Here is a 27,173-nt window from a genome sequence, read left to right as displayed (position 1 = left end):
AATCGCCGCGTGCCGTGGCCCCGCCGCCGCACGCAGGTCCCGCCCCGCCTCGTTGTGGTGGAAGGCGCCATTGGGAGAAGCCGTAGCCGCGGCCCATAGCCCACTGCCTACAGCCGTCCGGGGAAGCAGGGTCCGTCGCCATGGACTACGGGGAAGGTGAGGGCGCACCCCCAGAGCAAGGGTAGGGCCCGGCCGCCGCCACCGCTGCCGCCGCGGGGCCCGGCCGCGTCTCAAAATGGCAGCGGCCGCTTTGTTCGGCGCAGGACGGAGCCCCTCTCATCCACGTCCTCGCCGTCCCTCCCGGGTCGGGGGAGCTGCGGCGGCGGCCGGCGGCGGGAGGGCTGCGCGGGAGAAGGGCCCTCCCGGGGGGCGGTGCAGGGCGGGCGGGTGGCGCGGGCGCGGGCGGCCCTGAGCGGGGCGAGGCCCTGAGCGGGGCGAGGAGCCCTGGGGCGCGGGGCGAGCGGGGGGCGAGCGGGAGGCGGCGGGCGGGGGCGGCGGGGGCAGAAGCGGGGGGAGCTCGGGGAGAGCTCCGTGAGGGGGTCGTGTCAGGAGACTGGAGATCCGACAGGAGAGAGAGCCGCCTTCGTTGCGGCTCCCTGTCTCTCCCCTCCAGCTCTTGCCAAGCACTAAGTCATTCTCACTGACCCATCCTCTCCAGCTGAAGACAGAGATTGGAGATTCCCAGATACCCCCATGCATTGTGGTGTGAACATGCCCAGTGGGTCAGTCTCAGGTATGAGTTATAAATACGTCTAACCTGTAAAAAGCGTTGGGGCTGAACAGTCAGTGTTGACAAAATCAAAAAAACGAACGGGTTATTAAAAGTACATAATGTGGTTTGACTGCACATGTTTTCTGGAGTTCTGGAGTATGGGAGTGAGACTTGATTTTCATCTTGGGCATGTCAGCATGAACTCCTCCTGCACGTTCCAAATCCAAATTGTGAGATCAAGGAGTGGGGATGGGGGGAATACAAGCTTTTTATATGGTAATGATTTTTGCATAAGTCAGTAATTTGTTTTCTTATGGACTGCTGTATTTGATTCTTTTTCTATTAAAAAGAAAGAGGATATTTTCCCCATTTATACAGATTGGAAAAAACACAACCTGGAACTGCTTGATTTTTTACTTGGGTTACTTTTTTAGGTTTTTAGTTTTAAGAGTTTGGGAAGAAACATAGGAAACATATAAAGTAAATGTGATAGACCAAAACTAGCTTTTGTTTTTACAGTATTAAAAATATCACATCGATGCAACAAAAAGGAATAGATAGGTTTTTGTGAAATGTTTAGATTATGAGTTTAGTAAGACTCAAGAAATGAGGTTGACATCTGTTGTCAGCATGAAAGCAAGTTTAAAAAGAATGTTAATACTAAAACTACCACAAAGTGTATACAAGCTTCATTTACAGATGGCATCCATTAAGTGTTTACTATTGGATCTCTTTATATTTTTGGTGGCTGTTATTCTGAAGTAGCACATTGGAATACAGACATGTCTTTGCTTGCAATATGACCATTTTTACAACCCATTTCTTAAGTCTTAGCTTTTTTGCCAATTATGTTTATTTTACTGTGAAATGTAAGTTATAGCCCTGTTTTTTAGTCTTCCGGGTTGATTCCTAATTAAATGTCCTTTAGCCTTTTAGTAGAAAAGGATCATAAATAGCAGTTTTAAGTGTCTTTAAGTGAACATTCACTGTATCTGTAGAACCTGCCATTCTGAGATTTCATGACAGTATTAAAGTAAATCCAAGATCATGCAATGGGAAGTAACCAGTCAAATGTATGTTGTACAGTTAAGATTGTTCCTTTAATGTACATCTGTATAATAATAATAGTTTTCGTAATTAAGCTTTATATTAATAATAATGATTAAACAAATCTAAATATGATGTATGAAGGTTGAAGCATCTAACATTAGTGTTTATGCATTGTATGTTCATTAGTGAGGCATGAATAAAGCTTATCCCAGTTCTGTGCAGTGGCCTAAAAGCTATTTTTTTAGGGTTCCAGTAGATGGCAATAGAGGATGAATGTTGAGATTTTCAGTCTTCACCCAGTTTTCATTTGAGTTCTTGGCAAGTCTCTTCTTGCTGGAAACTTTTAGCCAGTGTGAAGCACTTTTCATTGAATAGCTAACGACCTCGGTAATTGCACTATTGTCCCTTGCTGATGACTTGGTTCGAAGCGACATAGCCTGTAGAATAAATTCTGTTAATACAAGTAGCACAAGTATTAGCAAATATTAACTATTCATGTTAATATTTTGATTAATTAATGATTGTCCTTTTAAGCTGGAAGGGGAAATGGCATTTGCTTCTATTCCTGAATCTCGTCTATACTGTTAGATTGGTTCCTTGTTTTGCATGGGACTGGGTGTTAAACTTTCTGTATGTAATGACAAGGTTGTGACATTAAACCAAGCATAGTGTTACAAAAAATGTAATGTGGCTGGGAAGGATGTTGCTTATTGTTGCACAATGGAGCCTTAAGTCTGTTGTAGTTATTGTGGACTATGACTTTAAAACATAGGGAAATTTAGCATTATTTAAGCTGGTTTTTGTTGCTTAAAGATTATTTTTACTGAACTTTATTTTAATTTCTTATTTTTGATGTTTCTCATTTCTGTCATCTTTCTAACCTTTTTTTAAGTTCCACATTGAGAACACTGTTGAAAAGCATTATTTTTTGTTTGTTGTGAATGTGTTTTGAGTGCTCACTGATCTTAAGCTTTTTCTTTTAAATTACGTTCTTTGTACTAAGGGATTCTGAGTCTTGTCTAATAGGTGTTTTACTTCCTAGTCCTCTTCATAATAAAAATTTGATCTCTTGATTTTTCTTTGCTAGCTATTGAGATTTATTTTGCAGCTGTTTTTAGCGATCTCTCCACCAGATAGGCCTTTTTTTGGTTTGCTTTTTTTTTTTTAATCTGGAGGAATGCATATGTATTAACATTTTAACTTGTAAGTTGAACTTGGATTTTAGTGTCCCCTTCTTTTTTATTTTAGAAATAGTAAGGTTTTTTTTTCCCCCTTTCACTTAACCCTTCTCCCCTATCCCAGTGGACTTCAAGTATGATCTAGAAATAAAAAGTGAGAAAAAAAATATTTCAAACCTGTGCTCCAAACCATTTTTTTTAAGAATTTTTGCATGTGATTTTTTTCATGTTGTTTCCACTAACAAACTGGCATAGGGACAGTACTAGTCACTACTTACAACTTTGTAATAGGTTGGGATTGCAGTGGCATGGGTCTTGACAATATGTTGTGTTCTTTCTTGTTAAATAATTTGAGTTATCTCTTCAATTCTTAAGCTGATTACTACTGTGCCATCTTAGGTTCTGTAGATAATAAAACCAGGTGAAACTAAGGTACTTTCATTTGGGTACTTTCAGATCAGGTATTTTAGTTTTCAGAATGTCCTTGTTTTTGATAGATACACTATATTAAAAAAAAACAACAAACCACCATCTGAGGGTAACCATGGCATCATGTATCCTTAATTTTTGTGAAACTGGAATTACTTCGACTACCTTACTGTTTTTGCTGGCCTACATCTTTGTGTAGGCAGTCTTGAGGGTTTTCCACTGGGTTAGGAGGTAGATAATTCAGTCACACCGGACAGGAATAGTAGATGCTTCTATTGGTCATCTCAGCTAGTTCTTTAAAAAGTAACTTTGCAGTTCAGGTTGGTGCTGTGTGTTGCCACATGATCAGTATTTTGAAAAGCTAATTTTCTGTTTTGCTGCAGAATCTTGTATGTTAGGAATATGGAAAGGTGCAGTGTGACTTCCATGTTAAAAGACTTTATTTCAGAAGTATCCTTTTTGTTTTTTTAGAAGCTACATATGGTAATTAAGTGGAGATCAACAGGAGATACTAGTTTGTGTGAGTCTCTATTCAAGCATGCTAGGAATGTTTCTGTAAAAGTGATGGTCGGCTCAATAGCATTTGCACTATTTTTGTTCACAGGTGTAAGAGTAAATTACAATGGCTCTGCTTCTAAGAAGAAGCAGGTACAAACAGGAAATAGCATATATACTTATTTTCATCAATACAGGTATTTTCATGAAATGATGCACCCACAGTATTAGTATATTTCTTTAAACAGTAAAATTTGTTATGTCTTCAGCTGAGCCTAATGTCCTTATCTTCTGGAAAAACTGATGGTTTATACTTGGAGGTTTTGAAATGTATAGCATACTCTTTTCAGAGTGGACAGGTTTTTTGTGCGGTTTTATTTTTACCCTTCCTGTGTTCCACTGTATTTTCCTCATCTGTGTTATCTTTTGTGTGAGGCTTGACTTGATAGGCTTTCTCTGTATCATCCAAAAGTTAGTGTTGGTACTGGGAAGCAGTTTTGTTCACTAGAATGACAGTGGAGTGCAAATGATGTGTACAGGAAGACAGTGCATCATAGTCATTACACAGATCTAAACACTGTTTTAGTGCTTTGAATTTGAGTGATTCTTCAAACAGAACCTTTACATAGGACTTCCAGTGTTGAGGAAAAAGTTGGTTCTTTTGCTGTACTTCATTACAAGATACAAAGCTGTTATGAAGAGACATTGGTTTAGCTATAAAACACCAAGATCTTAGTGCAATTAGTGTAATGCAACTCAGTGCTGATTTGGGTGGATTTTTGTTTGATCTAGATTGGAGAAAATCCTTTTGTTTGACTGTAGCCTATATATAGAGTCTGCATTACAGCATGACAGCTTGTAACCTTGACCCAAGGTCTCTGTCAGTGTTAGTGGTTTCTTATGGTTTTGGGTAGAGAAGGCACATGCTTGTGAGCTGTGTGTGGTAAGAAAGGAGGGAAGTGGTCTTAATTCTCCACTAAATTCTGACAGCTTCTATACTGGGCTTCTCTACTTAATTCTCTGAATTTAAAACTTGCATCTGCTTCCGGCTTTTAGAACAATAATCTGGGGTTATCTACTAATGGAAAAAGTTATGAACTAGATTTCAGTTGAGGTGCTCAGATAATTACAAAGAGACACAGCTTTCCTCAGCACAGTGTCAAAATTGGTTTCCAACTGGCAGTTTTGTATTTGGTTTGTAAGCACTGTGACAAAGAGTAACTGTTTTACTTGATAGTTTAAACTAGATTACTTAAGACTTCTTGCTTGCTTTTTTATAAACATTTTTCTGCTCTTTTTTTAGACATGGACCGTGATTATGGGCATGGAGGCTATGGTGGCCCACGATCCATGGACTCTTACCTTAACCAATCCTATGGGATGGAGAGTCATGGAGGTGGAGGCGGAGGAGGTGGTGGTGGTGGTAACAGGTAAAATAATCCTTCAGTTGTCCCAAGAATCGATCAAATCCAATTTAAGTTTAAATCATTCCGTCTTCTAACTTAAGTGTTCCTGAGGCATGTTGTTATGATTTTGGATGAACGATTTTGGTCAGAGTCTTTTTGTTTGATAAATGCTCGTAGATACTAAAGTGTAGGAGCTAGAAGTTTGTAATAATCAGCATTTTTGTGGAAAAATTTTGATGGTGAAACAATGTGTTTTTGAATGAAAATGGAAAAAGTTTTATTTTTCAGTAATGGCTAGCAGTTTGTAGCCGATTGGCCTGATGTACCATTTCTGACATAGCAGACTAGACCTAACTGGTTTAGTGCCTTAGACTGAATCTATCAACATTCCGTTTTCAAGGAACATTTAGGGTATGTGTTCTTTGGTTTGAATGTGCAGTGCTCAGTGATACTGGTATTGAATCTGAAAGTCATGTCCAGATTATTTCATTGGCAGGTACTGATTACATTTAAAACTGTGTGCATGGTCTGAGCTGCTTTGTAAGATGGATTAGTCTAAAAATAAAAATTCTGATGAAGTGGTCTTAAAGTCGTGTATTTGGTGCTAGGATACTATTACTGTTGCTCTTTCAAATAAAAACAGTAGGGAGCAGCTGATTTGATACAGGTCTTAGTATCATATTCAAAGAAGCATGCTTTTCAGAATAGTGATTCTGTCTTGGGGTGGGGGGGGGGAATAAAATTTGAAGAAAACTTGGATAATCTGATGGTTTTCTTGTGTGCGCCCTTGAATTGTTGTCTGGCTGTAGCCAGACTACTGTATGATTCTCGTCTGTAGTCACTGCGGTGCCACTGGGCAAGGACAGTAGTACTAAAGTAGTGAGATTGGAGAAGTGTTGTGTTTTGCTGCATGGTTCTGTTAAACATTTCAGTTACGTATAATTTGCTTAATGGTTAACATAAAGATTGACTTAAAAGTTGGAGCAGAGATTCAGGAATGAGCTGTACCTACCATATAGTAATCTGCATATGATTGAGGTTGAATGAATACTTGAACACCGAAACGTCTCTTGCCATGTAATGTTAATATTGTGCATGGGCTTTTTTTGTGGACGGTGGCGTTTTCTGTGTAGCTTTGGGTCTTCTGAGGCTAATATTTTAAAATGAAGGCATTAAGTTTATTATAGACAGTCATTTTGAGTCTGTTCTAGTTTATCAGTCAAGGGGTTGTCTTTTTCAACTCCTGCTCAGTCACCCTGTTATAACCCTGCAGGGACACTGTGTTTCCCTTCCAAGTGATAACATCAGATACTGATTATTTCTAGCCTGACCCCATTAAAGGAAACTCTTGGTAAATAAGTGAAGATTTCAGCTCCTTGTTACCCTGGTCTGAAATTCCAAGGACTGTTTTTGTGTCCATTCTGCATGCATTGGGCAGACTTTCAAAATCTTGAGTTGCTAGACTTACTGGTCTGCAAGTGAAAGATGAGTATACTGAAGATCATGAGCTCTTTGATTGGGAGATTGACTACTACAGGGAAGAAAATTTCAAAGAAATACAAATGTGAGTGGAAGAGCATTTGTATTTTTCCTCTAAAGTTAGAACTCTGAGGTGTTTAAAACTCGCAACTATAGCACTAAAAAAAAAAACATTAAAAAAAGAATTCCCAGTTCAGAACTAAGCTACCTTTTGACTGCTGTTTAACTGTTAGAATATGAGGGCATGATGTTGAAGAAAGGAGTTTCACTAGCCTGTGAATGTGTGGAGGTGATTATTTTAATGAGACTAGGGCTGGGCTCTAATAACATTTTAGTAAGTAAACCTTGCTGAAAATTTTAAGTAAGCAAAGTTCAGGCATACTGAACTTTAGAATTGTATGTAGCAAAAATGTCTCAGATAGCTTTCTATCTGGTCATGGTGTGATTTGCCCAGCCCTAATCAAGATGAAACAATAACACAACTGTACAGACCAGTATAGTAATAAATTGACTTTAGTTGATAAATGTCAACTGATAACTTGTCTTTTGAAATGTATAACATTAGTAAGCTTACTTTTTTTTCTCCTCACTGTGCAACTTTTCCAGGTTTGGACCTTATGAGTCTTACGACTCCGGGTCTTCTCTGGGTGGGCGAGATCTGTACAGATCTGGCTATGGTTATAATGAACCCGAACAAAGCCGCTTCGGAGGTAGTTATGGTGGTCGATTTGACAACTCCTACCGGAATAGCCTTGACTCTTTCGGAGGTAGAAACCAGGGCGGGTCTAGCTGGGAAGCACCTTACTCCCGTTCAAAATTGAGGCCTGGGTTTATGGAGGACAGAGGAAGAGAGAGTTACTCTTCCTACAGCAGTTTTTCTTCACCCCATATGAAGCCTGCACCTGTAGGCTCTCGGGGGAGAGGAACGCCTGCTTATCCTGAAAGTGGATTTGGAAGCAGAAACTATGATGCTTTTGGAGGACCATCAACAGGCAGAGGCCGAGGCCGAGGAGTAAGTACAGAATCTTTTCAGATTCTTTTCACTAGACACTCTTTTAAACCCTTTCAAGACCACTGCTTTAAAATGAATGCACTGTTCAGTACAGTGCGGGGTTTTTTTCCAAGCAAACTACCATGGTTGACAATGTTTACCTCCTTGAAGCTGTCTTCAAGCAGAATGCAGTCCCTCTTTCTTTTGAAAGTAATGAGTAATAGAAGACCAAGGTTCATAAGGTTTGTTAAATCTCTCCTTTTGTTTGAAAGGTGAAGATAAAAGTAATAGGTTTGGTCTAAAAGGGATTAAAAGGACTTGCATTTTTCCTTGGGTACACCAGCATATTTACTGCTGGTGGGGAAATTCTTGAATATTGTATAAGTTTAATTCAAAGTCTTTTGAAGTTTTGAGTAGGTTAAAGGTGCAATGTATAAGCAAAAATAAAACCTAGGTTGTGAATGCTAGACTAGTTTTTGTTTCCTGTAAACATAGAACTTTAGCTACTTCTTTAAGCTGTACAAATGCTTTATCGAACATCAAGTCTTTTAAACTTAATTTGTACTCTGACTTGTGTCTTGGAAGAGTGATGGGGAAGAAATGGCAAAGGTGGATGGTTAGCAGTTACAGTGATTCTTTTTCAAAATTAAAATATGGCTAAAGGGACATCATCAACTTGAAATCAGGTCCTTTCACAGAATTGAGCTTAATTTCCAGATGGTGTGGCTTGTCCTGTTACTTATATACATTTTATTTTGAAGACTTATGTGTTAGCTCCTTTCCAGTGTAGGATTTAAGAACTTTGTGTACAAGAAACACCAATTTCAACTGAACACATAGTGGATCGCTGTTTGGGGAAGTAATACTAGATGTTAATGGTATAAAAAAATAAAACAGAAGAGAATTAAAAAAAAAAAATCCTAATAGAAGTACTAACTCTTAAGTTGATGGTGTCCCTTTACTGTGGTTTTATAATTCCAATCCTGATCCTGTTTGGGTTTGTTGTTTTTTTTTTGTTTTGTTTTTTTTTTAATCATGAAGAGCTCTGTGCACACTTCTTTGGCTATGCCTCTAGGTGTAACTTTAAAAATTCTTAAGTGTGACATAACTTATTTCAGAAGCAGTTCTTCAATATTAAGCCATACAACTTGTTTGTAGGTTGAAGTTTAGAGAGATTTTTTTACTGGGTCTTTAAATGCCTGATTGTGTGGTGGTTTTGTTTCAGAAGTGTACTTTGTAGCATTCTTGAGTACTATAGTTGCCATATTCAAATTCTAGTTCAGATTTGCACATGACTGCTAGCTAGCATGTAGCATGCTAAGAGAAAGAGATTCTAATCTTTGTTTCTCTGCTTGTAAATCTGAAAGTTTTAGGTTAAGCTTGGATGCCATCCTTTCAGAACTCATTCAATCTGAAAGTTTTGTGCAGTTACAACCAAGTATCCAATGTATGCAGTTACAAACCAAGTTTCTTCTTTTTTTTGCTTTTGAAATTTATCTTTTTAGTTTGTTATTCATGTAATACAGGAGAATGTGAAGGCTGAACTACTTACCATGTGTAAAATGCATTGCACCTTTAATAGATAGACTTTAAAAAAAAACCCCAACACTTAGCCAAGTGCATACTCCATGTCAAATTTATATGTGTACAGTGTAAATGTACATGCTAGGTAGTACTTGTAACTATCTCAACAAAATAAATTAACATGAAGATCTTGTGCATGGACTTCTGATTAAGAAAAGTGCCTGTTTTGGTACATTGTCTTGAATTTATAATTTGCCTAAAAAACCGTCATACTTTTCACAAAGTATGCTGATGTTATTTTTGTGTTCTTTGATAGTGTAGTACTAATTCTTATGACAGTACAAATATTTCTGCTTATCCAAGTGACCCATCCAGTCAGTGGGCTCTCTTCCCTTTATTAATGAGATAATTGAGTTAAATTAAGTATATTAATGCTGTTGAAAATAGTGCAGCTTACCTAAATTCTCCCTCTTCAGATTGCTCATTTATGCTATACTTTTACAGGGGTAACTTTCATAAACAAGTATCCACAATGAACTGTACAGTATTTTAGAAATAGAAAGGTGTAGTCTTTCAACTGAATTTTCATTTCTATTGCTACCGTGGCTTTGAATCATTCCCTCCAGGCTGAACTTCTAAATTCTGAATTCACTGAATTCTGTGGAAAGATAAGTAAGAGAGAGTGAGCTTACTTCCTGATCATTTGGCACAAAGAATTTTTTTTTAAATGACTGCTAAATAAAGTGTCAAAAACTGGGTCAGTTAGCTCTGTTTTTTCCCAGAAGTGGAAGTCATTCATCATCTAGAGAATCTGAAGAGAGGAGCCAAGGTGTTAGGCTGAGATATGAACTCTGATATATATGTTCATTGTCTGGACAATGGTTCTGAATAAGCAGAAACACATTTTGTACCTATGTATTTCTTCTACTGGGCAAACACCCATAAAGCCATTGCACAACACAACATCAGACTGGGAGCTTAAATTTCCCCTGCATTTTGCTCTAGAAAACAGATTTTACTTAACGTTTTTGTTGTACCACGTAATTGTTTTATTTCGATTGATTTCATTTACTAATACCTTTCTCTTGATTTCACAAATTTTCAGCATATGGGAGACTTTGGAGGAATGCACAGACCTGGAATTGTTGTTGACTATCATAACAAACCCAGTCCTGCAGCAGTTGCTGCACGAGGGATAAAAAGAAAAATGATACCACAGCCATATAACAAACCTGGTGGGACGTTTGTTAAGAAACCCAAAATGACAAAACCTGTTTTGAAGCTGAGCCAGAAGAAATCACCTAGTAAGTAAAAAGTGCCAAAATTAGAATGTTTTGATAATTATTTTAATTAATTTGGAACTATTTTTAACATTTCAAAAGAGAACCATATGTGTTGTTTTGTAATTCTTGATTTTCGGTATTCGAAGTATTCCACAAGATATTTTAATAATTTAATCTTCTCTTCTACTGCAAAGATAATTCACGGAATTAAATTAAATATTTTGATTTGTACAGATACGTACTGCTGAAGAGTATTTCATTCAGACTTTCTAATGATATTTCCTGTAGGCAGGTTTTTAGTGCTGTAAATAATTTCAGTTCACAGGTAGCCTTAAGTGACAATGCTGGACACATATTAAAATGTGCCTTTGCATGAGCCTGGGTGCTGCTGCCCAAAACTCAAAATGTGCTCCAGCTCAAATGTGGGCCCTGCTGTCAAAATATTTTTACAGATTCTCTAGAAAGTAGAGTGTCAACTGCAGTGCAGCTAAAGTAAAGGCAAGATGTGTGAGTGGAGAGGAGAGGGAAAGGGAGGCAAACCGGGAAAACAGTGGAAATTGTTAGAGAATAGTTTATGAAAGGCAGTGATAGCTGCTGCTTATAAATGAAATGCTGTCATGAAGAGAAACTGGAAATATGATAAATTGGAAATAAAAAATGCAAAGTATCTGTGATGCTTGGTTTGTTTAGCTTCCCTGAAGGTGTTCTACAGCTCTGATTATTAGAGGCAAAGCTAGAGATTAAAGAGTCACAAGGTTTGAATAAACTAGTTGATTTGAGGGAGTGTAAACTTGAGTATTAAATATTAAGTGACATGTACAGCAGTCAATTTTTTTGTGTGTGCTTGTAATTTTCCCAGTAGAAATTGTATGCAGTTTGGTTTCAAATTGCACCTGAAAAATTTTTAAAATTACCTTGCAAACTTTGAGCTTAATACAGTTTTCTGAGACCTGTACTGATATTGCTTTAAGGAATATCATGCTGTTGAAAATTAAAAAGTGTCTATCTACTGACAGAAAATTGGATGTAATAGGTGTACAGTATGTGAATGAAAATATACCTTGAAATGATACTGTCCTTCCAGTCTTGACTTTATTGTTTTCAGTAGTTAAGATATGGGTGATTTGTTTCTAGAAGACTGCTTAGTTTATATTCTTAAGGATAACTGATATGACATTTAGTAATAATAATTAGTATTATTACAAAAAACTTGTAGATGTACACTGTCCTAGGGGTGTAACAAGATGAATTATTTTTCTGAAATATTTGATTACTTTAAAATTAATTGGGTGAGAGCACTTTGGCATTACTCATTTCTTCCTCATTTTGTTTGTAGACATGAAGACATCTTTCCAGGATTCTGCTGTAGAGGTAAAGATTTTATAGAATTGGAAAATGTTTGTGATTATTTCATAAGTTTGTATGGTATACCTTAAGATTAATAATTACTAAGCTAGGGTTACAAAAATAAAGCACTTACCTAAGTAAATTTTTCCGAACTTTTTTTTTCTTCACTTTATTTAAAACTCTTGTATTTTGATGGCAGTTTGAAATCGCTGCTGATTTCAAGGGGGTACATGCAGTGTGTGTAGATAGCCTGGAAAATGAATTTTTAAGTGTATTGTAGACCCTGCCTATTCTTGTAATGCACAGAGAGCTGTCATATGAACACTTCTCATGTTACCATAGGTAGACAGCTTGAATTTATACTCCTATGACCTGCTTGGGTGAGCTGAGAAATAAAGTACAAAATGGCAGGGTGATTACTAAACAGCATGAGGAAGAATGGATAAGGCAGAAGACACATCAAGGAGAGAGGGTAAATAAAAAAAGAAACAGTGTTACCAGCTGTTTTCTTATGTTGCAGAGATTAGATCCCACCTACAGAAAGATCAGTTGAAATGGGATGTAGAATGGGATTAGTGTGTGTGTGCATACATTTTGGTTCCACATTGAAACACTGGGGTAACAATTTTTCTTCTTTTTGAGAGCAGGTATTAAGATATTCTCAACTAAGTATTTAAAAGTCTGAATTGGAAATCAGAATGTAGAAGACAGTTGTGAAACTAATTCACAAAGGCTTCAGGGAATTGAGAAGTGCATAGCTTGAAGTGTTTGTACACTGAGTCTGTCTAGATAGTAAATTCTTTTCTCCATCATCATATTTGATAAAAATAAGTAACAGATTATTTGAAGTAATTTGCACTGTCTTTCTGGATATAAAATATTGTTTTGTTGGGGTTTTTTCTTACAAAACTTGTGGATTTGACTTCTATTAGGAAATTGAAGTGGACACAAGTGGTGCAGTTGTTATATATGAAGACTTTACAAGAGATGCTTATGATCTTGGGTATCAGACTTTTGGAGGTAAATAATTTTGCTTTGCCAGTTAAGGTGTTGTAGGTATTTGACTTTGTGTGAATAGATTTAGAACTTAAAAATTTACACCATGGAGAAGATAATTCTACATCCCTCTATCAGGTGTCTTTCTTTGCATGCTTATTGTCTCTCTGTTTTCTGATCATCTGTGTGTTGTTTGACTTATTTTAACTTTTATGAAACAGATGTAAATGGTCTTCTATGCTTACGGATGTTCCATTGCTTGAATGTTGTTTATAGTTCCTCACCCATGTTCTATTATTTATCCCACTAGCTGATCAACTTACAACCCCTTAAATCCTAGGTAAATCACTTTTTGTAGAAGTGTACTTAGTTACTCATATGCTTTCAAGAACACAGTGTTTCATGTGCAGTCTTAATGAAACAGGTTAATTACTAGTTTACATAAAATTACTAGTTTACACAAAGAAATCCAGTGGTATGGCTGAAACTACTTCTAGTGCAGCTTCCCTTCTATGCTGCCCTATTGCATGTGTAGTCTAACCTGGTGGTAAGGAGTGCTGGAAAGTTACAGCCATCTGATTGTGGTTTCTTTTCTTGAAATACGATTTTTAGAAATTATGATTATGTGAGGGTTTTTTTCATTTTGAAAAATGTAAAAGTGCACTGAAGGGAAGTGGGAGTCCCAGTTCATGTGTAGATTCTGACTTCCATTCTCCAGCTTGTTATGGGGAGGACACTTGAATTTGTGAGCTTGAGGAATTAGGGTATAGGTCATTTCACTCCACAGAATGTCTTACTAAATGATTTGAATTGTAATTTAAAAAGTGATTCTTTGTACATCTCCAGGGCTGGTGGTAAGGCACTAAGTGAAATCTAAATTCTGAGATCAGTAATGGGAGTTGACTCTGTAGGTGGTTATCTTTTGTGTTCAAATTGAATGAAACTCCAGTCTTTTGGATATGAGTTTTTTCCTTTCTGGATCAGAGGAATTATTAAAACTGTCTGCTATAAAATGAGAAGCTTCAGGGTAATCCAGAATGAAAGTTCAGCTGTTAGTCAGTGGAAATGTTTTCAGTACTCAGTGATACTTCAAGACACACAGCTTTTAGCAATTTTGGGGTTTTTTTCCATTATGCTGCTGTACTTTGTGTTGCTCTTTGGATGGAGGCAGATTTTGTAGAGACTGACCTCTCCTGAAGTAAAACTGCAAATGAAAACCAAGTGATCCTTATTTTCCTGCTCTCAAATTACTTGCTGAATAATATGCTCATTGTTTCCCTTTGTCCATAGGCTTTTAAAGCAGACATAGGAAAGACAAACGTATATAAACTTCTTCAATAAGTCAATGTCCTTAGTCTTTAATGTTGCAAAGCAAATTTCAAGTAATTTATTTGTTTGCACTCCTTCTTATTTCTGTGCTAGGTGATAATTAAGTTCTTCTTTTAAGGTTTAGTTAGGTTTTTGTTGTGCTTTGTCATGTTGGGGTTTTTTTGTGTTGTTTTTTTTTTCACCCCCACTCCTCATCTGGTTATTTCACTGGTTTATTTCTTCAGCTTAAAATCTTTGGCATGTATTTCTGTGAAATCAAGCAAAGTCTAGTGAAGGAAACATAATAAAGTTCAGGTTGTAATGGAATGCTGCCTTGTCTCCTTTATGAGAACCTTTGCTTTTGGTTTTGGAAGCTGTCTTAGCAGAAGAGAGTGGCATTATCTAGTTGTCGTGTGTGGGTGTTTTTGTTGGGTATGGGTTTTTTTGTTTTCTGTTTTTTTTTTTTTTAATAATGTAAGTGGATTGTAGCTTTAGTGCTCTAAAACATGAGGAGATTTAAGTAAATCTGTTTCTCCACCTGTATCCCCTGTACTTTTTTAGGTCACGTACTTGAAGAGGCTTTTAGTAACCGGGCACAAGAGAGGGTAGGGTTTGCAAGTGTTTAAATTGGTTGCATTTCGAGGAAGAAAACAGCAAAACCTATGAAGCATTTAAATAAGCCACTGAGCTGCTTTGGTACAGGGTCTTTCTCTGCATTTTGAGGTATTTGTGGAGGAGACAGGAAAGACATTCTTTTACTGATGGGTTTTCTGTTTGTATTTTTGTTTCTTCCTTTTATTTTTTGGATGTAACTTTTTAAAATCCTTCTACGGTATGTGAAGATGGCAAAGGAGAAGGTAAAAGTGAGGAAGAAGAAAAGCGACGAATTGAGGCCAGAAGAGAGAAGCAAAGGCGTAGAAGGGAAAAGAACAGTGAAAAATATGGTGATGGATACAGGTTTGTGGTGTTTTGCTTCCCCTTTAACCTTCTATAAGAGGGTCTTCTTTCCTGAAAGACCCTTTGGTCTGATTCTGAGAAAATAAACTGTAATAAGTAAATGACAAAGAACTCTACCCTTCTGTCACTGTCCAACTCCCCACCCCCAAAACAAAACCAAAATAATAGCCTAAACAAGCAAAAACACCTCAAACCAAAACCCAGGAGACAGGACCTCTCACTTGACCTCTGCTGTATCAGAAAACACCATTTTCTAACCTTTCTCTCCTACAAGTGCAGAAGTGCATACCTGAGAAGCAGATTAGAGTTGTACTGCTTTTGAAGTACATGTTTCAGTTAAATTTATAGCCATGCTGACTTAATAAGCTGTTAGAGATTTACTTTATTCTGGTTTTATATGTATGGTGAGTATTTTGTAACTGTTAACTAGTTTAGCCACAGACAAAGAGACCAATGGCCAGCACTGGACAAAACTTTGATGTCAGTGCATTATTTGATAATAGCATCAATGCCTTTTACTCATTTTACTGAGGAAACTATATTTCCTTTTAAGGACTATATAGTTTTTCTATGGAAAATTAGCTTTTAATGAATTCTTTTGACTATTTATGGTTAGGTCGTGGACTGGCTTGATTGTGAGCAGTACTTCAAAATGGTGACAAACTAGAGAGCTGTGGTACATATACTCAGGGAATAATTTGGATTTTAAATGGCTAGCTTCTGATTTCAGTAGTTTTCATATTCTTTGTAGCTAATTGATTACTCTGAAACTGGTCTAATTTGTATTTGGTTCCTGCACTTACCCTTCCTAAGGGCCTAACACTGGAGATTTTGTATCATTTTCCACTTCCTTAAAGAACACTTTTCCTTTTCTGATTAGATGTGTGAAATCCTTGTTTTAGAAGAGAGGGAGAATGTTTCTTTAATGGTAACATTGTTTCTCTTTATAGAATGGCATTTACTTGCTCATTTTGCAAATTTCGAACATTTGAAGAAAAAGAAATTGAATCACATCTGGAGAGTGCAGCTCATCAGGAAACATTGGATCATATCCAGAAGCAAACCAAATTTGACAAAATAGTGATGGAATTTCTTCATGTAAGGCGACTATTTTTTGATTTGTATAATAGTTTTACTTTAGAATGTAGTTACAAATTACCATTTATCATCAAACTTGGCTTAATCTATCATTGTTACTCCTTTTGAAATTAACTCTTGACTCAGCACGTTACTGAAAGTTGAAGCAAATTTGGAGTCTGTAAATAGCATTACTTTTCCAATTAAAAGTCGTGCGTTACAAAATAACAGCAATTGCTTTTTATTAGAGAGGTAGTCTGAGTAATATTTAAAAGAAAAATTATACATCAAATGTGTTACATTTTTTTTCCTGGTTCTCTGCAGGAGTGTATGGTGAATAAATTCAAGAAGACAGCTATGCGTAAACAACAGACAAGTAACCAAACAGAAAATGCTCAAGCTGCTGAAAAAGATATCATGGAAGGTAAAGATTTTTTTTTTAATGTGGAAGTTCCTAGCGTGAACCTCTGCTTGTCCCTTTCTCCTTCAATTCTTATTCAAATTTGAGAAAATACTTGGATTAAAATGGTGACTTTGCATATCTTTACCTGATTGAGATTCCTTGCTTCATTTCTGATACAGTGTGGAATGTAAGTACAGTGGGAGACAGCAGACCTTATTTTTTCTGCATTTTTTGGTTTTGTTTTGGTTTTTTTTTCTTCCTATCCAAGTATCCTTGTCAGAAAGTAAGATAACATTGTGCTAGGTCCTTGACAAGCAGAATTTTTGGGGCGTTGCCACAGTCTTACTCAATATAATACATGAGGAGTGGCAAGAGGTGGATGCAGGTCGATTGAAAGACTGCATGTAATAAAGCAGTAAGGTGATAATGGTCAAAGATTCTGACAAGGATCTGGATAATTCAAGGGATTGCTGCTGTGGTTTTGAGGAATGCTGACAAGTAAAGTCACAGTACTTCCTTGGTAACCCAAGATGTTTCCCTTTGGCTGCCCTACAGGCAGTTTTCAAGAGCATTTTGGGTGCCACATCCTTTGACTCTGTCCTTCCCTTGAGGATTTTGAAGTTATCCTAGAGCCACAGAGGGCATCTTTGAGTAGCTGTACTTCAGGCAGTAACTGTATTTGAGTATTACCTTAATTTTAATTGAAATGCCAAAAGAAACTTTAGCCACCATCTTAAAAATTTCCCAAACTCTTTTTGTGTACTTTCCTGAAGTACTGGGGGGCCTGTTAAGCTTTAAGTACTAGTTTGCCAGCTGAACATTCAGATCAGAAGTTTGTGAGAGGAACTGGATGCATGTGTGTCTTTCTGGTGGCAAGGGGAGGCAAGGAAGTAATTTAATTGTTCTTGTGAGGGAAAAGGTTAAATCCAACTGCTTTGGTAAAGTTTTTATTTGTTTCTTGTATCAAAATCTGTATTATTAAGGATATTAGTTATTGTTTATTTTAAATAGATGGTGTTTTTGTAAATCGAATAGTTCAGTTAGATTGTTGATTTTTTCTCCCCCCCCCCCCTTCTAGTTAGGCAGGTAGTTGTTCATATGTCATGCTCAGGCAGCAAACATAATTGCCTGGGTGGTGAGAAGGAGTTGGGGTATCTAAGTGGGAAACATTGCCTTCAGAGAGCCTGATTTTCTTGCCTGAATCTAGTGAATATTGTCCTGTGGTTCAGTTTGATGTGGTTAACAACTGAGAGCTCTGATTTGCCAGTATAAAACAGTCAGTCACCTCTTTCCACTTCCCTAGAACAACACATTTTGTGTTAATGATTTGTTGCATCTTCTTTGGCAGGGGTTACAGCTGATGACCATATGATGAAAGTTGAGACTGTTCACTGCAGTGCTTGCAGTGTATATGTTCCTGCATTACACAGTTCTGTTCAGCAGCACTTAAAATCTCCTGATCACACAAAAGGAAAACAAGTAAGATATATTATTAAAACAAACAAAAAAAGCGCAGCATAATCTAATAGTAGGTGAGAATATTGTGGTACTCGGTAGAAGTAATTTTCAAGTCCTTGTTGGTATTACTTGTCTAGAAATCTAGAATGTCCTCGTTACACTTTGTAACCATAACGTCTCATGAAGTAGCCAGTGCTTAAGCACCCTCAGTTAATGGATTATTGGTGTGCTTAATAGCTGACAGTTGTGAATCCTGAGGTTACTAGGTTTAACTTTTTTTATAGGAACTTTTTTTGTAAAGATTTTCTTGCTCAGATTGTAAAATATAATACGTAATTTTCCAGCAAAATACAAACCTGGTGTCGTGGTTTTGCTTGGCTACTACCCTCTTAATTTGAAGAAAAGTGAGCAGCTTAGAAGTAGCCATAGTACTGAATTGTTCCCTGTTGCAGTTCATAATGATAAAGTATTGAAGTTGGTAGAAAGATGAAAAGAGTAGCATGAGTGGAAAAAATCAGTTGTAATAAGCAAGATTGCCAAAGTAATGTTTTGTTTATGTGAGCTTCTGTGATTGTAGAATGTCCTAGATTCATAGAATGTTTTGGGTCAGAAGAGACCTTTAGAAGTAATCTAGAAAGCGTGCAAGTTATCTGTAGATGACAACAGGTAATTGCATGTGGTTGTAGTTCATTGTATAAGCAAAACCTGAATATATATTTTGATCAAGCTAAAGAAAGAACAATAAATGCTACCAAACTTAATTGACCTCTGTATGTGGTTTAGACTTCAAAGGTAAGAATGAGCATTTTGTGCTGCTGTCTATGGTCATTATTTTCCTTAGAGAAGCTGACTGTGAATTCAGATTTCTGGAATACTGGGAATTAGATGCATGATAATTACTGACTGTAAAATTTGTTTCCCAGGCCTACAGAGAACAAATAAAAAGAGAGAGTGTTCTTACTGCCACCAGTATCTTGAATAATCCTATAGTCAAGGCACGATATGAGCTGTATGTGAAGGTAAGATGCCAATGGAAATAATGTGATGTGTGACATTTGCTATACCACTATTCCCTCCATGCTGATGGAGTTTAACCTTAATGCTCTGTATTCTGTTTCTGCCTTCTAGGTAGCTCACAGACTGAATATACTTTTAGTGGATTTTGACAGACTCAGTGTCTTTTGCTGAAAAATTATTACCTTCAGATCTATCAGCTTTTTGTTCTATTTACCAGTCATATGTGTATCTGGTCAGTTTTTAATGAGGTGCTCTTAAAAAAAAATAAGCTTTAGGAGTGTTGGCAATGTCTTTAACTCTGTAAGTAGAACTAAATTTAGAGCACAAAACACTCTGCAAATGAGTCAGCTTAGAAGTTAAGACTTCAGCATGTAGCTTTGTAATAAGGTACAGTGCACACACTACTCATCTACATTTATTCCATGGAATCTTTAGGGTTCATGGCAGCATACAAAAAATGAAACCTTAAAACAGTATCTGAAAGGTGTTGTAGTCTGTGTTGCAGATACATAACCTGAGAAACAATTGAATTCATTTTAGCAAAACGTGGGACTTTTTCTTCTGGGTTAACAGTGACTTTTTCTGTAGTACCATTTTTGGCCATTTCTGTAGTTACTTTTAATTGATTTGTAACTATGCCTGTGCCTAAGGAAGATTGATCTTTTCAGGCAAAGGAATATTGTGTTGCAGAATTATGACAAAGTGCAAGCTAATACAGAAGTTAATTGTGATTTAAAATGTCAAATGAGTCATGTCCTGCAAAATTTTGGGGTTGCATGGGTGAATCCATTTCAGACAACTGTGCTGTATCTGTTAAGAAAAGGTAGCAAATGACCAAGTACCACAGCCTAGAATATCTGCCTGTGTTTTAAGCCATCTCTCCTGGTGTTTCTTACTGCCCACTCTGTGTGTGTGCATTGTCCTGGACAGCCCCCTAGTGGGGCACTGATAAAAGGGGAAATGGAAATCTGACACTGGTCAGTTGGAAAACTGAGGAAGATAAAATTTTCAAGGTTGTCTTCCCAAGCAGACCAGTGACATTTTCAGAATGCCTACATCTGCTGTTTCTTGGAGTGGATTGAACTTAGTACACTTTCAGCAGCACCTGCTTGGTGAGATACATGTGGCTTCTGGCTTTGAAATTCCTCTCATCCAAAGCTGTAATCAGCAGTAGACTGAAGGAGTCCACATCACAGCACGTGATGAATCAAAGCATGCAGTGGGCGCATTTCGTGCCTGTAGTCTTCCATAAGTGGGAAATCCTTATTACAGCTAAGAATAGCTTGCTTTGAGATAAAGGTCAGACTTGCTTTTCCCTCTCACTCCTCCATTTCCAGAAAACTACTGTACCAAAGATGAGGCTTCCAGTTGTCAAAACTTGCACGTGATCCATATGATCCTAATGGTACTGGTGACCGTATTTTACAATATTTGATTTCTTAAATTATCAGCATACTGTTTGTATCCTTCCCTTTGCATGCAAGAAAACTTTCCTCTTGATCTTATTTGGTATCTTCATTATAGGTGTTTTAATCAAAAATCCTTGAAAGGATTGTTTCTTACCTTGGCTGCTTATTAAAAGAGCCCTCTGTTTCCTCAGTGTTAGTCCTCTGTGGTAATCTTTTAAGCTTCCAGAGTCTGTTTTTAGGCTTTTTTTAGAGGTATTTTGGTTCTCCTTACTCTTCTATACCCATGTGAAAAGAGTGGTAAGGGGGGAAATCTACCACAGTGTACCTGCAGGCTACTCTGAAACAATCATCTTAAAAGTTTTATAAACCTATAGCAATTCTCTTTATAAAAAAGAGGAAGAGAAGACCATCTTGCTTCTCAGGCAAAAAGTTACCATGTCGTGAAGTCATGACTAGCTCTAGTCGTGACAACTCTGTAATTCCAGTTTTGGACCCTTTAAAACTACTTAGGTAGAATGATGCCTGTGATTAAAAGCTTCTGGGGTGTTTCTAGAGAAGTCATAGAGGGTGAACTTCTTTTTCCACTGTATCCCCGGGCTGTTTGATCACACATGTTAGTGAAGTCATTCTGAAGCTTACTGGTCAAGTAGGCAGACTTTGGTATCTTACTGCATCAGATTTGTCAGACCAGTTATAAATACAGCCTGGTTTCTGGGGACATTTGAATCCCAAAGCTTTGGTTGTAAATAGCAGTTCACAGACTTCAGCTTTCTATGCAGTTTAAACATTCTTGAGACAAGAAACCTGAAGAACACATCTCTTAAGAATAAACTACTGAATATGCTTGTGTTTTTATGCTCTCTGGGCATCATCAAGTCTTTATGCAGAAGTTCAGCAGTGTGCCTGTGTTCTTCTTTTCAGAGTTTTTTGTTTTGTTTTACGACATCATCTGGGATGATGGGACCAGCGTGGTTGTCAAAATCAACTAGCATCAAAATTGGCTCTGCTTGGTGTGCTGGATGCTTCTGATGCTACATCATTGGAAAAGTGTGCAGTTGTTACGATTTTCCCCTTGAGGGCAGTAGCTTTTTCTGTAGTTTGAGAATTTGAAAAGTGAATTTTTCTCTGGGAAAAAAAAACAGTTGGGGAAATCAAACTAATCTTTTTTTAATTATGATTATTAGTGTATAGAGCCAGAAGTATCTCAGTACTTCTGTTCAGCCAGTAGTAGTATGCTGTATCCAGTTCTGGTAGGTTAGCTGGAAATGTCATACTGTCTTCACAGGAATGAAGCGCAGCATTTTTCTGTGGCTTGTCCCCAGGAGTCAGGGACATTCAGAAGCTGTCAGCAGGAGTGTGGAAGCAGTCCTTTTAGAAGTTTATCCTAAAACAAGTTTATCCAGTTACAATTCATCATTATGCCTAGCCTAGACATGAGAGGATTTTAATCTTTAGTTCAGTGTAAAGTATGCTTGTGATATCCATGTGAATCATTTACAGAGAAAATACTTATTTGCTAGGAAACAGTGCTTTCCATTAGGCCAAGTGAAACTCTGAACCTTCCTGTCTTCCCTCTGCTAATGTCCACTGATGAGCTTATTTTGGCCTGTCTTTGGAAATCCTTGTTTCTGTACCCAAATATGGTGGAAAACATTTGACTGAACCCAAGAAAAATGTCACTGATAGCTTTACTGTCAGAGGGTCTTACGCACTTCTGTCCAAAAAGGAAAGTAGATGTGTACATGTAGGGGAGTTGCACTGATCCTTAATTTAAGGTTTGGATGCTCTGTAACTTATGAGGTTGTTATGACCCAGGTGTAACAAGGCATTTGGCCTAGTTAAATCTCATACAACTAACTTTGGACCATTGGTCCAAGCTGCCTTAAATCAAGCATGTCTAAATCTGAAGCATGAGAGAAGTTTTTTTCAATGGCACATTTACTGAGCTGGTATTTTTGGTATTTTAGTATTGGATGCTGTTACCTGAAGTGAGATGCTCTTTGGTGTTCCATGGTGCTTGACAGTAATAATCATCTAAAGCTGGCATGAGTTTTAACTGAGGTGTGGGTTTTTTTTTTCCTAGAGCTCAGATAAGTTATGATAGCAGCTTTTTATGTCTCTACCTATGAGAATCTGCTTCTAAAAAAGCAGAACTTTAAGATAATTTTAAATATTACCTTATTCATGGGGTTTATATGTGGCACCTGTCTTTGATTAGCCCATGAGTTGATTGGGCTCAATAGACACTATCATCGAGGTGCTCTAGGCTGGCCATTACAAAGTGTGTGCATAAAATTATTGTGAGACCTGGAATAATTGCTAAATGTTTGTATAGCTTTATAATTGTTTAGTGATTTGTAGGCCACTGGAACACCCTACCTGAAAAATATAACTGAAGGAAAAGTATTTGTTTCTTTTTATAAGTAAGCAAAAAAAGGATGAGGGGCCTAGTACTCAGTTTTTATTTTGGCTGATCTTTTAAATGATATTATTGAAACCCAGCTCTAGTGTAATTAGTGGTTGGTGTCATATGTTTGGATCACACTTGCTCTGTCAGATCCTTGCTCATGAAAGAAGCCTTTAGCAAAGGAATTCCTAATACTTCGTGTCGTTACTTATTGCATATTGATTGTTCATAGTTCTTAAACATCTGAAACAAGTGAAAACTGAGGTATGCTTTGTACTGAATTACTGTATGAAATAGAGAAAATGTCAAACTAGAAGGCCAAGGTATTTAAAGTACTGTCTGAGAAATCTAATTTTTCTATATCAGCAGTGGAGTGAATTTCAGGGTAGTCAATGTAATTAAGTCTATATTTCTTTTTAATTTATGAAGAGTTTGCCTTTTTGGTAGAATTATTCAGAGTGAAGGTAATGAAAAATAAAAAAATCTTCAGATATTGTTTTAATTGAGGAGAAGAAGAAAGCACCTGTAGTTCTTAATAAAAATGTGTTGAAACTTTGTCATGTAATTTTAATATTCTGAATGTTAAATTCAAGTTTGTATATAACATACTTTGGCTTGTTATCAACGCCATTTCTGCTTTCATTAAAGCAGTTCATTGGGATGCCAGTTTCCAGTGGGCATAGCAATGAGGTATTGCAAATTTTAAATCAAATCTGATTTGGTTTTACTGCAGAAAACCTCAGATTATTAAAAAGCTGTATAAATACCACAGCATTTCTTGGTGGCTGCCCTTTACATTCACTAAAGTGTTAAGTTTTGTTTCATTTTATGTTTGAAATAAATATTTAAGAATTTGTTTTCCATCTTTTGCTTCAGGGTGAAAATCCATTCGAAATGAATGATCAGGTGCAGGAGCAGCAGGCAGAAGAAGAGGAGAAAGCTGATGAACCAGCTGAGGCTGAGGAAGAAGAGGAGGAAGAAGAGGAAGAAGAAACTGAAGAGCAAACTGACTTCACTTTAGACCACACTGAAGATAACTGAGTGCAGGAAAATGAAAATGTATTAGGGAGGGGCAAAGCAGCTTTTTATTTCTGCTCCAAGGCGGCTAAGACTTTTTAATAGTCTCAAATGAAGTTGTTGAAGATTCCCCACCATATGCATGCATTCCATTCCATGGAGAACTTGTTTATATAATTCCTCTGTGTTTCTGATTTTGTTTAAAGTAAAATTAAGACTATTTTAGTTGAGCTTTTTATAGCAAATTGACTGTTAAAGCTAATTAAAACATTGTGTTGTATATTTTTTTAAGCATCCTATTTTTTGATGTGTGTATTGAAAATTGGATATAACAATTTTTGGTCTAATCAGTTGAAAAGAAAGGTGGGTCTGTGGGGTAAATATATTAAATGCTGTAGGGCATAAGATTATACTATTTACCTCTTAGTACCGAAGGAGTAACTTCAAAAACTGTGCTGTTGAGTGTGGCTGTTTTGGGGACTGCATTGCACTCTGTATAATACAGTATGTGTTATAATAATATGCCTTGTAGCTTTTTGTGATAAGATGTACCAGTTTGTAACAATAAAATACTTGAGATGTCACCATTTAAAGTGTCTATAGTTAAATATTTCAGTTATTTCCCCGTGCTGACTACCAGGTTGGGTTCAAATTGGTTTTTATTTGATACTATGATTGAAGTTATTTAACATTTCTAGTTGTATCTTAGTGACTTATTACTGCTGTTTTTAGATCTACTCAGACTTCACTTATTAGGACAAATAACTACTGTCATCTTCATAGTGTTCATAGGAGAAGCATCATGCTTTCAAAACGTTTACATGCTGTGCACTGTTTTATTTCTTGGAAATCTTGTATAAGTACACTTGTGTTTTTCCACAATTCCTTCTAATCTGGCTTTTAACTAATGAGAACTGGAAATGTCTTAACTGTTTCTGAGTACAGCTAAATAATTTGCATCATTTTTCCCTAAATAATTAACCTAAATGTGGTATTTTGACAGAAGTAACTGTACAATCTGTTCTGGTTATTATGGGGAATCTTTTTTCAAAATTTCAAAAGTATTTTGTGCATCTTTATGTAGGAAAAATTTGTGTTAACTTGTAGCTATTGGTATAGACAAGTAGTGTTAAGCAGAGAGTGGACATAGGTTAGATTTCGGTGTGTTAAGCAAGAGCTTGAACTTAGATGACAATTTTTCTTGGGGGGGGTGGGGGAGGGATAGGAGGCAGGCAACTGATTGTAGTGGAAAAAGTTACCCTGTCCTGTAGACTTAGAGGGAACTCTCCATGGACTCGCTGATCCCCTCTTGTAGCCAATGTTTCATCAAATTATCACTGACAGAGAATAGAAGTGATTTCAGAGGGAGTGATGGCTGCCTGTTGCAGATGACATGGATTTCTGGTAAGCTGTCCTGCCCTCTTTCCCTCCCCCTCTCAGCTTACTCCAAACTGAGTGGAGATAACATTTGTTTGTTTCAGAATTTCAAGAATTAAACTTCACAGTTTTAGGCAGTTCTGGATGAAGGTGCCTTCTGGAATATACAGGTATATGTATTTACACATCCCTGCCAAGAGACCTTTCCAGTTTTCTTTGAACTCACCAAATGCCAGCTATGTACTGTCAGCTTCCTGACTGTGTTGGTTGCAGTAATGTATTCCTTTCCCTAGATATTTTATTAAAGAACCTTCTGAGAATGTGGATTACCCCAAGTGATACAGTGTGTAACAGCACAGCCAATTTGGGAGTGTAGTTGTGTCCTGCATCCCTAAGGACCAGGTCAACTAAATGAAAGATCACTGGAAAACTGGCCTTTGTAATGCAGTTGTTGATGGTTCATGCTCCAGGTGGTGACTGTTAATAATGGTGTTTCTTAGAGAGTCAGTTGTAAGGGAAAGCAGACGGATGGATTTTTGGTGGTTGGTATAGATTCCATCCTGGAACCAATATTGAGAAGTTCAATAGAGAATATTGCAGTTGGTTAAAAGCTGCATCAGGAGATTTTAAGTATTTCTGGATGCTTAAGAACATCTGGTGGATTAAAAAGGCTGCCCCAGAATACAGGCAAGATCTTCCTTTAATACTGTTCCAGTGCATGACCTGTAGAATTCTTTCTAGTGTCTTGAATGGAATTGACCGAGAAGGTCTGATCTGAGTAGGCAAAACTGCGTGGAACATTTCAGGTGAGGATTTACTTTGCACAAGAATTGCAAGGATATGACTTGCACAGAGATGCTGATGTTACTGTATTTCTACTGGAAATTATTTGCTGTTTTTTTCATCTCTTACAGGACGTTGCTTAGTGGTGTGGTGGTTCATAGTTATGCTGAAGAAATACATGCACCTCAGCTCATGTTCTAACTACATCTTTCTGGAGCTAGAACTTGAATCTTTTTACTCTGATAAATGTTGAAAAAATATTTGGGGATTTTTTGTTTTGTTTTGTTTGTATAGGCTGAAATGGCAATGTAGCCAGTACAGTAGAAAGAAATATGGACACATACTGAATGACTACCATATGTGTGTGTTCTCTTGTATTTCAGCCCAAATGCATTAGGCTTTTTATATGCAACTCTGTTTCGCTACAGAATATAACTATAGAACCATTAACATCACACTTCTTTAATATTTGTCTTGGTTTTGTGCTACGCAAAGGATTGAAGTCTTGAAGTGAGCCTGTGTGTGCTCTTACTTCAGCTTTCCTGTGTACTTACTGTTAAGAATAAGTCAGTTTTCACCTTGTTGAAATACTAGCTACCTGTTTTCTTGCTGTCTGCTACCAACAGGCTTCTACAAAAAAAAAAAAAAGCCAACAAAAAACCCCCAAAACAAACACTAATCTTTTAGTATTTTTCTGATGCTGGAATGCTTCTGCTTATGAGTAGTACTAAAAGTAGAGCATCTAGAGCTTTTCTTCAATTGGTTATCCTTCCACTAACTGAAATCCTTACCCACTCAGCTTTTTAGGATTGTAGGGAGAAACTTTATTGTAAGGAATGCATGATAATATCAGAGGGCTGGGTTTCACCTAGATTCTTCCATCCAACTTAAGGCAAGGAAAAGCTTGGTAAGTCTTACATATTCTTGATTCTAAAGCCTGTAATGAAGTCCCTCAAATTATGTGAGAGGATGGAAATTTTACATCAGGATTTTAGCAATGAAAGTGTGTTCTAAGAGTAAAAAGGAATAGGACATCTGTTTTATCCTGTTTTTCATTTCCAAAATTGTAA

General features: G+C 37.1%; 1 protein-coding gene across 4 annotated transcripts; it reads left to right on the top strand.

The window, feature by feature from the left end:
- Positions 1 to 24,532, top strand: ZNF326 (zinc finger protein 326). 4 transcript variants are annotated; one of them, XM_030455502.1, is made up of 13 exons: positions 4 to 156; positions 614 to 733; positions 5,168 to 5,294; positions 7,356 to 7,761; positions 10,370 to 10,568; positions 11,884 to 11,918; positions 12,827 to 12,914; positions 15,041 to 15,155; positions 16,106 to 16,253; positions 16,557 to 16,656; positions 17,984 to 18,114; positions 19,017 to 19,112; positions 23,803 to 24,529. In XM_030455502.1, exons 2-13 carry the CDS (start codon positions 694 to 696, stop codon positions 23,965 to 23,967), a joined length of 1,650 nt encoding a protein of 549 aa, XP_030311362.1. In that variant the 5' UTR covers positions 4 to 156; positions 614 to 693; the 3' UTR covers positions 23,968 to 24,529. The 4 variants fall into 4 exon arrangements, with proteins under 4 accessions (XP_030311363.1, XP_030311362.1, XP_030311361.1 ...); XM_030455501.1 differs by having other exon boundaries at positions 5 to 156; positions 659 to 733; positions 23,803 to 24,532; XM_030455503.1 differs by lacking the exon at positions 614 to 733 and having other exon boundaries at positions 1 to 156.
- The last annotated feature ends 2,641 nt before the right edge of the window (positions 24,533 to 27,173 follow it).

Source organism: Calypte anna, chromosome 8 (assembly GCF_003957555.1).
Source record: "Calypte anna isolate BGI_N300 chromosome 8, bCalAnn1_v1.p, whole genome shotgun sequence".
NCBI classification, from domain to species: Eukaryota; Metazoa; Chordata; class Aves; order Apodiformes; family Trochilidae; genus Calypte; species Calypte anna.
This window is presented reverse-complemented; position numbering and strand designations above follow the sequence as displayed.

Excerpts from the sequence above, each read along its gene's own strand:
- ZNF326 (XM_030455501.1), top strand. Across the intron at positions 5,295-7,355 it reads GGTGGTGGTGGTGGTAACAG|GTTTGGACCTTATGAGTCTT; the intron begins GTAAAATAATCC and ends CAACTTTTCCAG. Across the intron at positions 18,115-19,016 it reads ATCACACAAAAGGAAAACAA|GCCTACAGAGAACAAATAAA; the intron begins GTAAGATATATT and ends TTTGTTTCCCAG.